At 36.0% G+C, this 14,441-nt stretch overlaps 2 protein-coding genes across 2 annotated transcripts in view; both read left to right on the top strand.

The window, feature by feature from the left end:
• LOC131595789 (senescence-specific cysteine protease SAG12-like) overlaps positions 1-4,187 on the top strand; it is a 40,696-nt gene extending 36,509 nt beyond the window's left edge. Inside the window, exons 2-3 of the mRNA XM_058868263.1 lie at positions 3,613-3,650; positions 3,837-4,187. Of these exons, the coding sequence (XP_058724246.1) occupies positions 3,613-3,650; positions 3,837-4,187 (389 nt within the window). The remainder of the gene's footprint in view (positions 1-3,612; positions 3,651-3,836) is intronic.
• An 8,380-nt stretch (positions 4,188-12,567) lies between these two features.
• LOC131595780 (uncharacterized) lies at positions 12,568-14,133 on the top strand. The gene is made up of 2 exons (XM_058868251.1): positions 12,568-13,733; positions 13,920-14,133. Exons 1-2 carry the CDS (start codon positions 12,568-12,570, stop codon positions 14,131-14,133), a joined length of 1,380 nt encoding a protein of 459 aa, XP_058724234.1.
• The last annotated feature ends 308 nt before the right edge of the window (positions 14,134-14,441 follow it).

The following is a 14,441-nucleotide window of genomic DNA, read 5'->3' as shown; positions in this document are numbered from 1 at the left end:
TGGGCTTCGTACAAGGACCCACGGGCTTCTTATAAGCATCCCCAATATCCAAATCAAATACCCTAGGAGATTAGACATTTATCATCTCTATGATAGGAGTATCTCTTATATATCATCACAAACAATCAATCAATCAAACTTTTTGCCACAAGGCTGGCTAATCAATCAAATTTCTTTTTTTGCCACAAGGCTGGCTAATCAATCAAACCGTTTTACCACCGTACTGGATGATTAATCAAAGTTTTTGTCACAAGGCTGACTTCATTGAAACTTTTGCCACGAGGCTGGCTGATTAATCAAAACTTTTTGTCACAAGGCTGACTTCATTGAAAGTTTTTGCCACAAGGCTGGTTAAACAAACAAAAACATCTTTATCATTCTAAGCACCCTAAGTGGCATGGCCCCGGGCTTATAATGAAAAGATTTTCAAACAAAAATCAAACAGATGTATGTGATGATATAGATTAGATACATCGAACATTTAGATGACATTTGTCTCTTTTCCTTCGCTTCCACTAGCATAAGTGGGAACTACGATTGCTCTGACTTTCTCAACATCCCTTTGAGAATACGTAGGCACAAGGTCGTATCCTTGGCGAGCAAAACAAAACAAAAAAAACCACTCAAACCTTAGCACCCGTAGACCCCGAGCTACAGATGCTCTGATTCCCTCTAAGGGATATGTATGCAGAGGATCGCGATGATCTTTGCGAGCATAATCAAACAAACACCTTAGGTCCCACCCATTTCACAAGAACCTCTCAATAACATGGAATGAAAAACAAAGCAAAGAAACCTATAGAGTACTATAGATACGTTGGGTGCTAATACCTTCCCTTCGTATAACCAACCCTCTTACCCAAAGATCTCTCCCCCACTTTTAGGTTATTGCAGCTTTTTTCCTTTTCCTCCTTTGGAAACAATAAAAAGTTTGGTCGGTACAAAAGAAAAATCATTTTTTTTGAGCACTCGAGCCCAAAGAAGGCATCAGGTGTCTCATCCCACAAAAAAAGCAAAACGATTTTTCGCCCGCGACAGTGTGTCAGTTGCAAAGCCTTTTTCTAAAGTAAGGTTGTATTTTCATAAAATAGAAAAGAGGAAGATTTTGTGAAAGGAGAACCAAAAGGGTGAGGAAAAGAGCTGAACGTGAAATTGGGAGAAGAGCAAGAGTGAAGAGCAAGGGCATCCAAGAATTCGACATCGAGGTAAGGGGGATTCTTCTTATTAACCTCTATTATGGGTTGTATGAATATTCAATAGAGTTTGTATGTTAGGATTCTGAATTGGATTGTATGTCGGGTTTGGGGTTTTGGGGTTTATAGAACTTTGGTTCGATTTATGTTGTGAATGATGATTGGTGTTGAATAATGATGTTAAGCATGATTAGAAGTATGTGTAAATGTGCAAATTGTGTTGTATGTGTGGTTCAATTTCTGAAATTCGTACTGGTATGATTTGGAGAGCATTCGGGATGCATTGAATGCTGTTTTCTGCAGGTTGGGGTTTCTGAAATCGCAAGTTCGCGCCGCGTGCATAGGGTTGGCGCCGCGAACAGGTGGGCAGAATGCCAGGATGTTGTGATACTCACAGGTCGCGTCGCGTACCTGTGTTGGCGCCGCGAAGGCGTAACCTTTTTCTCGTTTCGCGTCGCGTACAGGTGTTTGCGCCGCGAATAGCTTGGCAGAGAGCCAAGGATTTTTGGAACGCTCAGTTCGCGCCGCGAACCAAGTTGGCGCCACGTGCTGTTGATGTTTGAGATTTTTTTTTTTAAGTTTCACGATGCATAACTTTTTAACTGTTAGTCCGTTTGACGTGCCGTTTCGACCACCGTGAAGCTAATTAAGCGATTTACGAAATAAAATAGTGTTTTGAGTTGTGACTCGATTTTATTTTAAAAATGCTTGATTTAATTAGTTGTGGTGGTTTATGCATACAACTGCACTGATGAATGTTTTGGCTATTAACTCGTCTTGGTTGTGATTGATGATTAATATACATGTGTTGCTGATGTAAAATGTATATTTGAGTTGGTTGAAAAATAGCATAACTATTGTGTGGCTATTGTTGTTGCATTAGTTGATTATTATGATTGTTCGGTTATTTGGTATTGATGATTAGCATGCGGTATGTGATGCATGCATTTCATAATAATGTTGTGGGCTTTATCCCTTATGGTGGTGGGACAGCGGTAGCTAATTCCCATTGTGTGGAATTGGTGAGAGAAGTAGCCGAATCTTTATGGTGGTGGATCGGTGAGATGGGTTATCCGATGATTGGTACCACATGCATTTAGTTGCATTGCATTAGGTGTTGTGTATAATTGTGACATGAATGGAAGTTGTCCAATGTTACAATTTGTGTGTATTTTGGTATGAATGACTGTAATTGATGAATGTTGCTATACTATCTGAATATAATTGAATTTGGGTGAATAATGTATGAATGAAATTGTATTGTTTATATTCCTATAACATTTGTTAATGCGAATGAAACTCACCCTTACTGTTGTTATTTTTCAGATTGAGGAGTAGCTTGTGTACTTGGTGAGGATTAGCTCGTCAAGTAGTTCGTTAGAGTCAGTTGGGTCTGTGTCATGCTCTGGTCGTGTAACACTGTGAATGTTATTCTGGGATTGGTTGATAAATCCTTGTTTTGTTTATGGTTTATGGTTGGATCATGAGTCTCCGACTCTGGATGTTTAATTATTCAGTTGTTAAGAATATTCCCTGTGTTAACATGATATCTGAATAATTTTTGTTTTAGAATAAATTTTGTTTTATCGTTCCTTTACGGCATGACATGAATATTTGCTTATTTTATTGGAGTTGTAATACCCTTTTTCATGTTTACTCTGATTTTTGTTAAATTTTCCGCGGGGGTTTAGAAGGGTGTTACAGAAGACAATGCGCTGATATGATCACCAAGACATTGCCGAGTTGCAAGTTTTTCCACTGTATGTAGTTGATAAAGCTGCATGAAGAAAGCTAGTTTGTTCCCTTGATGATGTAGAGTTTGATCCAAGGTGGAGATTTGTGAGACATTGGATCGAACTCTAGTATGGTCAAAGGGTAGCTTCTTGGTTCGACAGGATTAAGCATGAAGTCGAAGGTTGTTCACATGCTTGTGTCAAAGATGCTAGGGTTATTAGCATGTTAAATTAGGTTTAGTGTTTAAACCCTAATTTGTTAAGTTAGCTTGTTTATTAAGTTGGCTTGTGTAATGGGCCTTGCTGAAAAAGCCCATTAGTTAGTATGTTAGGTTTTATTATAAATAGCATACTAGTCTCTCATCATTGCTAAGCTGCAAATCCTAATTTAGGGTGAGAGAGGATATTTGTTATTTTTGTAAACTTGTAATCTTGTTTTAAGAGAAAGTAAAAGAATAACAGTTATAACCAATTCTTGTGTTCTTCTTCTCCTCCCTAATTCCCTATTCTATTTTGTTATTGGTATCGTTTTTCACAACAGTTACATTTCTAAAACATAAATCAAACCATTCATAAAAAAAATATTCTTAGAATTCCAAAAGCAAAGGATATTTTGTATGAAAATTGATTTTGTGTGTTGTAGAAAAGATAAAATATTAATTTAATCAATATAATTTTTGTTGAAGGATGTTGTTGTGCTTTTGCCGCGGTGGCAGCTGTAGAAAGTATTTTCAAAATCAAAACTGGCAATTTAATTTCATTATCAGAACAACAATTGGTTGATTGTGATTACAAGAGCAGAGGTTGCATCGATGAACATATGCATTATAGCTTCGAATATATAATTCAAAACCATGGTATTGTTAAAGAAACTAATTATCCATACCAGGAAAAAAACTGCCAAATAAATGGGAACATACAACCAACAACTCAAATAAGTAATTGGAAATCTGTAACTACCAATGATGAAGAACAATTACTGCAAGCTGTGGCACAACAACCGATAGGAGCTCTTATCGCATTCGGTGAGGAATTTCATGCATACAAAGAAGGAATATATACTGGACCATGTGGAAAATTTATTAACCATGCGTTACTTATAGTTGGTTACGGTGAAAGTGAAGGAAAGAAATATTGGTTGATTAAGAATTCATGGGGTACAGGATGGGGTGAGAATGGCTACATGAGGTTGCTAAGAGAAGGTGATGGAACTTCAGGTCATTGTGACATTGCAACGTATGTTGCTTACCCTGCTGTCTAATACTTATTTCAAATAAGTATCATTGTAATCTTATAAATAAAATTCATATTTTGCCCATTCAGACAATTATGAAAAATAAAAATTATAATACACTGTTCTCTGAATCTCTTCTTATTCTCTCCATTTCAATCATGGTTTTAAATGAAATTTTGTTAAAACAAAAATGGATGCTACAAAATAATATCTTGGAGGAAGGTGTTGTTATTGATACATTTGTTCTTTATTTTTATGTTAAAGAACATATTTACTGTTACATCTCTACCGACCAAAATTATGAAAGCCTTATAGCAATCGCAACACGACTGCTATTTAATACCTTAATTTCAACTGTTAATCATAATTTTACGTGTCATATGATAGATTGATATATAGTAATCACTATTTCAAATAATACATTTCATGCCAACACTTTCACCTCGCCCAAAAAAAAAGAGGTATAATTTCACGACACACAATTTTTTTTAAATACCATCTATTACCTCAGTTTTTGATTAATATAACTTAGGGGAAAAGTAATTCATGAAATGCATTGAATCTTGGCAAATTCTATTTATGTTTTTATTTCTTCAAAGTGGTTTCTTTTTTTTTAAATTTATAAATCAAATGATCTATTCCTTCGGTTTCTTTAATAACCGAAAGCTTAGACAATAATATTTTACTATAAAAATACTCATTCATTAAGTTTCACCCTAAATCTAACTCATTTATCACCGTTCCAAACTCGTATACATTATTCTTTGGGATGAATTACAAGACAGATAAAATATTAAAGATTATGTGTTGTATGTTGTTCCTCTAACACCAACCTTGAACAAAACATATTTTTTAGCTATTGCAATCTATCTCAGATAGTTATGTTTATGTTATTGTTGTTGTTTCCAGTTCTTGCAAGGCCATTATTATATTTTGGGATAACCTTCATATGTTGTCAGTTAACAACATTGTGTAATTAATTCCTCAACATATTAATTCTTGTTAACAACATTGTTATTATTTTCCATGTTAACAACATTGTGTATGTAATGCCCCATACATACATTGCCTAGGATATACGTATATGGCATTAAAATGGTACTCGAAAATCATAAACATAAGCAGCGGAATAGATAATGTATAAATACAAGTACAAAAGCCCAAACTGTCATGGCCAAAATACATGAGTTCCAACTGGTACAAATACATATCTATAGTACAAAAGATGGAGACACAAAAGATCATAGACTACGACGGAATGCATCGCCAAGAAACATCAACTCAAAGCTAAATCATCTTACCCTTGCCTCGATCCTGCCTCGAACCACCTGTAAAAAGAATAATTGGAATGGGGTGAGATTACTAAATCTCAGTGAGTCTCCCTATCTTACGGGTTCACTCGGTTCTACAAGGAACATGCAATCTACGGATCCACCAAGAATCTGGGTTACCTCACGGCTAGGTACAAGTACAAACAAGGTACACCACCATTGGAAGTCCCATAACTATCCAATGTGGCCACAAAGATAATCACATAGTCAAAACCACCGTATGCAAACTCGTACCCGTGTACGAGGAATCCATGAGTAAGTTACAGCCCGCTCATTAGGCTACGCAATCCACACCCTCGGTGAGTTACACCAGTACATCGCATCAAGAGACTTGCACATGCACACCGCAAGACAAATCGGATTTACTTCCTAAATGGATTCCATTCGAGATGAGTTACAGCCGCGACGTTGCCTAAGTGGCGCCTAGCCCCATCTTTGTCTATACGCCGATGTGTTAACGGCTAGTGCAAATACGCCATCTTGATAATACGAGCCCACCGGGCGAAAGCCTAGTGATCGTGCCTACATGGCATCACTAGAGGTGAATCGAAGGTAATATTGCCTACATGGCATTACCTCTCCACCATACCAAACACGCGGATGTGTTAACGGCTAGTGGAGAAACGCCCTATAAGACCTCCACATACACATCGCAATGATAGCTCAGGTGTGTAGAATATACCGAGAATGCCAATGTGTTAACGGCTAGTGGAGAAACGCCCTTGAAGATCTCCACATGCACATTGCAACGGTATTAAGTGTTCTATGCGATTTACCCCCTAATAGCCTAGGCCCACTCCGATTCAAGCATACCACAATACAGTCAAGCCACACAGTCAAGGCGTCTCCGATCATTCAGCCGGAACGAACGAGAATAACAATGATCACATCATAACACAATCAACAATTGCATCTCTCAAACATACATGCATACAAGTAAGATGGTGATCATATTATAGTTTCATACACTTAAAACATGTACTAACATATCATACAAGTCGTAAGAGGCCTTCGATTCTGATACGAAGCGAAACTGCACTCATATGGGAGAATTATCAATTCTGTATCAGACTAGTTCGCTACAGCGAACTTCTGTTCGCTACAGCAAACTCAAACAGAAGCATACCTTCTCAAATTCAGGTTAGTTCGCTACAGCAAACTCCCAGCGACGCCCCGACTCGCTACAGCGAATGAAAGTTTGCTAAAGCGAATAAATCAATTCAACTCCCAGGTTTATTCGCTACACAGTTCGCTACAGCGAATCATTCTCTACAGCGAATCATTCTCTACAGCGAACTCTGCAAAATCAGCAAAATGCAGAAACGCATTTGGGGTCCCCGAGCCCCATATTTCTACATGCAGCCATTGATGATCAAATAATAAGCTATAGTTAACATGCATATACTCATTATTACTAGAATGGAGGGTTAAACATGCAATTTGTAAGATCACTGAACATTTACTCTCAAAAACCCTTTAACCCCCAAACATGGCATGAACCCCATAGAATACCCCAAGGTCTCTATCTATGAAACTAACCTGACTAAGCTGAAGAAGAAGCTGTGAAAATCAGAAGAAGATGTGAAGATGGTTGAATCAAGAATGCATGCAAGGTTGGTGATGAAGTTGGCAAAGGGTTCTCTTCTTCCTCTCTCCTTGTTTCACGTTTTCTTCTTCTTCTACTCCCCAAATTCTGTTTTGTTCCAAAGACAAGAAAATGAATTCAGCCAAACAACCCCCTTAAGTCTAATTATTAGGTGCATAGACCAAAACACCCCTCAACTAGACCTTATTTACCGAAGTGCCATTTAGTTACATTCTAACTAAATAGTTTTTCCTAATATTTAGTCTCTTGAAATAATATTAGGATATTACAGTGTAATTAATTCCTAAACATATTGTAATATATTGCAAGAAATGTTGTTTCACAAAATAAGATCTTGAAAATTTTGTTTTGAATATAGTTCTTTGTTTGAATATTGCAACACACAAAGAAAATGGTGAATGGTAAAAAAGTTGAAAATATAAACAGTACATGTTACATTCAATTTTTCACAATTCACCATTTTTTTGCAAGTAATATTACCTCTGTTCTTTTATAAAAGGAGAGGACAATCCCTATTTTATTTTATTTTTTAATTAAATAAATAAATAAATTTTACCCTCAGTTTTTTATAGAACCAAGTGTATAATTATTGACTACATCAATATATGTTATACATACATAACATAACAACGCTCAAGATATTGCTAACACATAAATCCACAAGAAACCATCTACATCCAATAATAACACGATCACCACCACTATATATCTTGATCGTTATCTTGTGAAACTCAAACATTGATAATGAAACTATTTGCCATAAAAATAGTGAAATTTAAAGTTTGGAAAATATCTCTGGTATGGAGCTTGATTCAAGGATCTCCAATTCTTCATTAAAATCCACTCATATCATTTATTTGGTAGTAATAGCTTGATTCAATTAAAATCCACAAGAATGCAATTCATTTGAAAAAGTCAACCGTGCAAGACTACCTTTCACTTTTGGGAAATTTGGTCAACCATGGACTTTTGAAGATTAAAATCATGAATATATGACTATTAAAGTCATTTGATCAAGGAAAATCAATCAAGAATAAAAAGTCAACAAAATCCAAGCTTTTAGCCATAACTTCATGCACAAGTAACTTCAAAATCCAAGATGAATATGAAAAATCCTCAAACATGAAATGTGTGGATCTTGATCCATACTACAACTTTTTCACATATAACTGTTTCATAAAAAATGCACCATATGAGAGATATGGGCTCATGAAGATCTGTCCAACACTTAGCAAAATTTCAAAGAGTTTTAAACCTAGTTTTATTCCAACTTTTTGGGCATTTTTCACCAAGGTGGGGGATGAATCTGAAGAAACACTAAAAAAGGGAGTTGAAGAGTGTTGCAATATCTTTCCAAAAAGTACTAACACATCTCCATAGCCTTCTTGAGCTAAGAGTTTTTAAGGCATGAAGTTGGCCTCTCATTCTTGAAATTCAAATCACCAACCAAGATGAATTAAGCTGCAAAACCAATTCAAACACATCTAATCATAAAATACAGGTCCTATAACTTGTTCAATACCCTCTAATCAGAAGATTACACTTGCTTTTGAGCCATTACCCAAGAGTTTCAAGCATTGTCCAAGAATTCATTTCATTCCAAGCATAAAGGCTTGACTTCCATTTTCATAAAGAGGCTTTAATCACAAAGTTAACTTGTTTTGAGCTCCTAACTTGTTGCTTCTGCATACACTCCACCAATGGCTTAGACAAAACATGCCTAAAGCATCCAATAACTCCAAACATGCTTGTTCTATGCATTGGAACCATGTTCACCACTTTGCTTCAAAAACAAGTTATGAAACCTTAAAACTCCATGTGATCTGACTCAAGCCCTAATTTTTCTCTATAAATAGAGATCATTTCTAAGCTTTAAAACACACGAGATATCACCCTCAAACTTCTATGAAACTCTCTCAAATTAGAATTGGTGAAATTTCTCCATTTTTGAGCTTTGAAGTCCATAACTTTGAAACTCTCATTTCTTGCTACCACTTTGCAAGTTAATCATCCAAACACCATCCATTTAGCATATATATATATATATATATATATATATATATATATATATATATATATATATATATATATATATATATATATATATATATATATATACTTCTGTATGCATTAAAAATCAACTGAAACACATAAATCCAAACCTCCATATCTCACGTTTTCATCACTGCAACTCGACTTGGCCAGAGAAATTGGAGTACTTTCAGTTTAAGTTAGGTGTTTCAAAAGCTTCCTAGGGATTCAGGGAATCTAAGAGGATCATTTCAATACTTCTAGAACTGCACTAAGTCCACTTTCAATTTCCAGTTGCAGAGGTAAGAAACTCTACTTTGAACTCCATGATTTGAGCATCAATTTTTGCATTTCTTGATACCAGACTATTTGTTTTGATGTGTTGAATGAAATCCCTAAGGTATTAAAGATTGATTGTGCATATTAATCATTTAACTTTAAATCAAAGTTATAGGGTTCATCACGTTTTTTTGGAAATTAGAGAGCCACAATTAAAATCAATTACTGAATGATACATGGTTAGACTCGTGTTGAAAAAAATGAACAACTTTCATGTTTCTATATTTGATAATGGTTGAGTTTTGATGATGATGGATTTTCCAGAAATTGAGGTTAGAGATGAATTTGGTCTTATGACTTCATGAACTTAGTTTATTTCATTTTAAATGATATGTGTTTGTTAAACTAACTACATCGTGTGATCCAATGGTAAGAGCATGCGTTTTAAGGCTTTAGTATACAAAGGCGTGGGTTCAAATCCCCCTTTTTCATTTTTGGTGTTTTATTTTTCATTTAAACTATTTAGCACATGTCTTAATATATTATGTGTTGGAGGCGCCTAATGATCAAACACAAGCACCTGGCTCAGTGGCTAAGGTTTTAACTTGTAAGCTTGACGGCGTGGGTTCAAGTCCTACAAGGACCAAAACTTATTTTTTTTACCACTTGTTTATTTTTCTTTTTAACCAACTTTGGGTAATTTATTTAAAATAGAAAATCAAATCATTTTAACCTAATTTTTTGCACACTTCTCATTTATCTTGTATATTTTGTGAATATATTTTAAAATCCCAAACATATTTAATATTTAGTTATTTTATTGTATATGATCTGATATTATTATTTGATAGGTTTTGGGATTCGCATGCTTACAATAGGACTTGAACACTGGAGCACATCAGATAAACATTGCTTGAACAATGTATCTATGGACTGACAAAGAAACAGATGTAGTAAGTCACACTTTCCTCCTGCAACTTTAGTTTTGTGTATTATCTATTGTACTTTGAAAACATGACTGATAACGGCTAGTTCATCGTTTTTCCGGTGGCATTCTGTTTTACTCTCTTTCTCCTTCTTTAACCTTAATCTTCTTCATTATGGACGTTTCTATGCTCTTTCCTAAAGCCTGTTTGCCATCGTCTTCTACAAGTACAGTTAACACATTGAATCCTAATGCGAAAAAGCAGGTGAAGTCTTTCGCATCGGTAGTTTCAGATAATGTGTGTGATATTCCTCTTAGCCAGTTCCCCACTCCTTGCTTGAAAGGGGATAGACTGGCAATAACAATACCAGAAGAAGAATACAAATTAGGGGTGGAGGTCTGTAAGCATCACCTTCATGGTAGGTTTGTTTGGTCAAAGGGAGCTACTCCGCTAACTGTGGTAAATCTAAGGAATAAGCTTTTGGAGTTATGGCCGGCAATCGGAAAGTGGGGAGTTACCTCCCTTGGTAAGGGGTTCTTTGAGTTTTCCTTCTCTTCCTTGGAGGATGTTCAAAGAGTTCGCTCGGTTAGTGCTTGGTCGCTTCTACAAGGAGTCCTTAAGCTCTTTCCATGGACAAAAGATTTTGTTCCTTCAACCCTTAAATAAACCTCTGCCCAAGTTTGGATAAGAATCCATGGCCTTTCTCAGGGTACTGGAGACCAAGGATTATTTTTTCTCTTGCTAGTAGCATTGGGACCACGATTTGTATTGATTCAGCTTCAAATAAATCAGCATTTGAGAGACCTTTTGGTCACTTTGTAAGAGTGCTGGTGGATTTGGACCTCAATAAGGAATTCTTGTACAAAATCCTTGTTGAAAGGGTGGGGTTTGCTTTTTTCGTGGACATAGAGTATGAGAAAGTCTCGGAGTTCTGTTCTTTTTGCTCTTGCATTGGGCCTTCAATCCATTCTTGCAAAAGAAAAGGGATGGGACAACCAAAATAGGCGGATCGGAAACAAAACAAAATGGACTTAGAGAAAGAAAAGAAGAAAGTTACTGAAATTGATTCTCAAAGTGAGAAGGATATAGATAACAGTCTTTCCAACAAGGCAAATGAGGAGGGAGTATCTAACTCTAAACATTCTGATGAGGTAGTTGTGCTGCAACCTGTTGGTAATGAAAATAACAATATTTTGGTGAATTTTGTCACAGGTCCAGATTTAGAGGATGAAGGAACCTCGGAAGTTGAATATATTGATGCTACCCAAATGGTGGACAATGTTCCAGAAACTCAAATAGATGAAGTCCACAAAAAACAAATAACTGATTTTCTCCAAGACTTTTGGGATAATATGGCTGAGAAAGACAAAGAAGATGACAATGGTATGGATTTACTGCCAGAAAAGGATTTTCAGTTGGTGACTTCTAAAAGGAGGAAGAACAAGAAAACCTTTGCTCTTAGGAAAACTAGACCTATGTCTCGTAAAACCAACATGACCTTATGAATTGTTTATATTGGAACATTAGAGGCATTGCCAACAATGCTTCAAGGATTGCTCTTAAAAAATTTATACATAAAAACTCCCCTGACTTTGTATTCATTGCTGAGCCATGGATGAGTTTTGAAAAGTTTCCTAAAACTTGGTTTGCCAGGTTTGATCTTAAGCCTTTTGCTTTTAATAATAAGGTTTCTAAAATTCCTAATATTTGGTGTTTATTTAAGACTAATCTTGATCCAATTATAATTGACATTGATGATCAATATATTTCCTTCTCTACTACTTTGAATGGTACTTTGTTGGGTTTTTCTGTTATATATGCATCAACTAACTACATTACTAGAAGGCTCCTTTGGCACAAGTTAAGTCAGGTAACTCCTAATACTCCTTGGTCTTTTATTGGAGATTTCAACTCCGTTATTAGTGCAGATGAGTACAGAGGTAATAATTCTCCTTCTAAACAGCCTATTACTAATTTTTTTAATTGGACTCACTCTAATCATTACATCCATCTTCCCACTTTGGGTAATCCCTTCACCTGGTGCAATGGTAGGAAAGGGAGACATAGAACTGAAAAAAGATTACATAGAGTCATTTGTAATTTAGATTTGCTTGATGCTTGTAGATATGTTGTGTATCATACTCTCCCTAAAATTAAATCTGACCACTACCCCCATTTTACTCTCCTGAAACATTGCTGAGATCCCTTTTAAGTCTCAATTCAAATTTCTTAGCATGTGGACCAAGAATGAGGATTGCAAGAAAGTGATTGAAGATACTTGGAAAACTCATGTGGTTGGCTGTCCCATGTTTGTCCTTGAAAAAAAGTTGAAAATTATTAAATCTAGACTTAAGGATTGGAACAGAACCTGTTTTGGTAATGTGCATATTAATGTTAGTAAGGCTGAGCAAAATCTGAAAGAGATTCCATCTAGCATTAGCCTGCAAGGCTACACTGATAGCCTTCATGAGGTGGAGGCCAAAGCTCAACATGATTTGGAAACTGCTCTTAATATGGAGGAGGAGTATTGGAAGGAAAAAGCTAAGATTAACTGGACCTTGCATGGAGACAGGAACACTAAATTATACCATACTTATGCTAAAATTAGGAGAAAGACTAATCTTATTTCCTCCCTTGTCATTGATGACAATGTGGTTACTGACCTTGCTGTTATGGAAGACCACATTGAAAGTCACTTTAAGAATCTGTTTAATAACAATCATAGAATGCAGGATAATATTTTGATAAATGCTAATGTTCCTCACTTACTGAATGATAACTCTAATGCTATGCTTACTTTGATTCCTTCTGCTGATGAAATCCATGGTGCTGTTAAGAATCTTAATGCCAACTCTGCCCCTGGCCCTAATGGCTTTGGAGGCATATTCTATCACACCTATTGGAACATAATTAAGTTGGATGGGATAAATGTTGTTACTCAATTCTTTTCCCAGGGATGGATCATGCCTAATTATAATGCCAATACCCTTGTCCTCATTCCTAAAACCAAAGAGGCTAGCTGTCTTGGCCAATATAAGCCTATAGCTTTAGCAAACTTCAAGTTCAAAATTATATCTAAGATTCTGGTTGAGAGGCTATCTTCCATCCTTCCTAATATTATATCTAAAGAGCAAAAGGGCTTTGTGTCTGGTAGGTGCATTAAGGATGGTATTTGTTTGACTTCTGAGGCCATCAATATCCTCCAAAACAAAAGTTTTAGTGGTAATGTGGCTTTGAAGATTGACATTGCCAAAGCTTTTGATACTTTAAATTGGAACTTCATTATCCAAACCTTGAAATGCTTTGGTTTTAATGCTACTTTCTGTAACTCGATCTATGCTATTCTGAAATCTGCAAATCTTTCTATAGGTTTCAATGGTAAGCAAGTGGGATACTTCAGGTGTAGTAATGGTGTGAGACAGGGGGATCCTTTATCCCCTCTGCTCTTCTGTATTGCATAGGATGTTTTAAGTAGAGGAATAACAAATCTTGTCAAGAATAATCAAATCAATCTCATCAAGGCTAATAGATAATGTTTTGTTCATTCTCACACTTTGTTTGCTGATGACATAATGATACTTTGTAGAGGAGATTCCAAATCTCTCAATGCTATTACTAATCTCCTTAAGTATTATGGAAACACTTCTGGCCAGTTTTGCAACTTCTCTAAATCTTTAATATATGTTGGTGGAATGACTACTGCCAGACATGTTTCTTTAGCAAATATCATTGGTTTCACTATTGCTAATCCTCCTTTTATTCATTTAGGTGTTATTTTCAAAGGACTGCTGACAACATAAGATTGAAGCTGGCAGCCTGGAAAGACAAAGTCCTATCCATGGCTGGTAGGGTTCAACTGGTTAAAGCCACAATTTTCAGCATGATGATCCACTGCTTGTCTGGGTACACTTGGCCTGGAAGCATAATCAAAAAGATTGAAGGCCGGATGAGAAATTTTATCTGGAGTGGCACCATAGATACCAATATGCTTGTGACTGTTGCATGGAAGACTTGCTGCAAAAGAATCAATGAAGGAGGCTTGGGCATAATCTCCCTCAAAGCTTATAACTCAGCTACTAATATGCACTTATGCTGGAAATTTTTGAAC

Source organism: Vicia villosa, linkage group LG1, assembly GCF_029867415.1.
Source record: "Vicia villosa cultivar HV-30 ecotype Madison, WI linkage group LG1, Vvil1.0, whole genome shotgun sequence".
NCBI lineage: Eukaryota > Viridiplantae > Streptophyta > Magnoliopsida > Fabales > Fabaceae > Vicia > Vicia villosa.
Note: the sequence above shows the minus strand (reverse complement) of the source record. Positions and strands in the feature narration are given on the sequence as shown.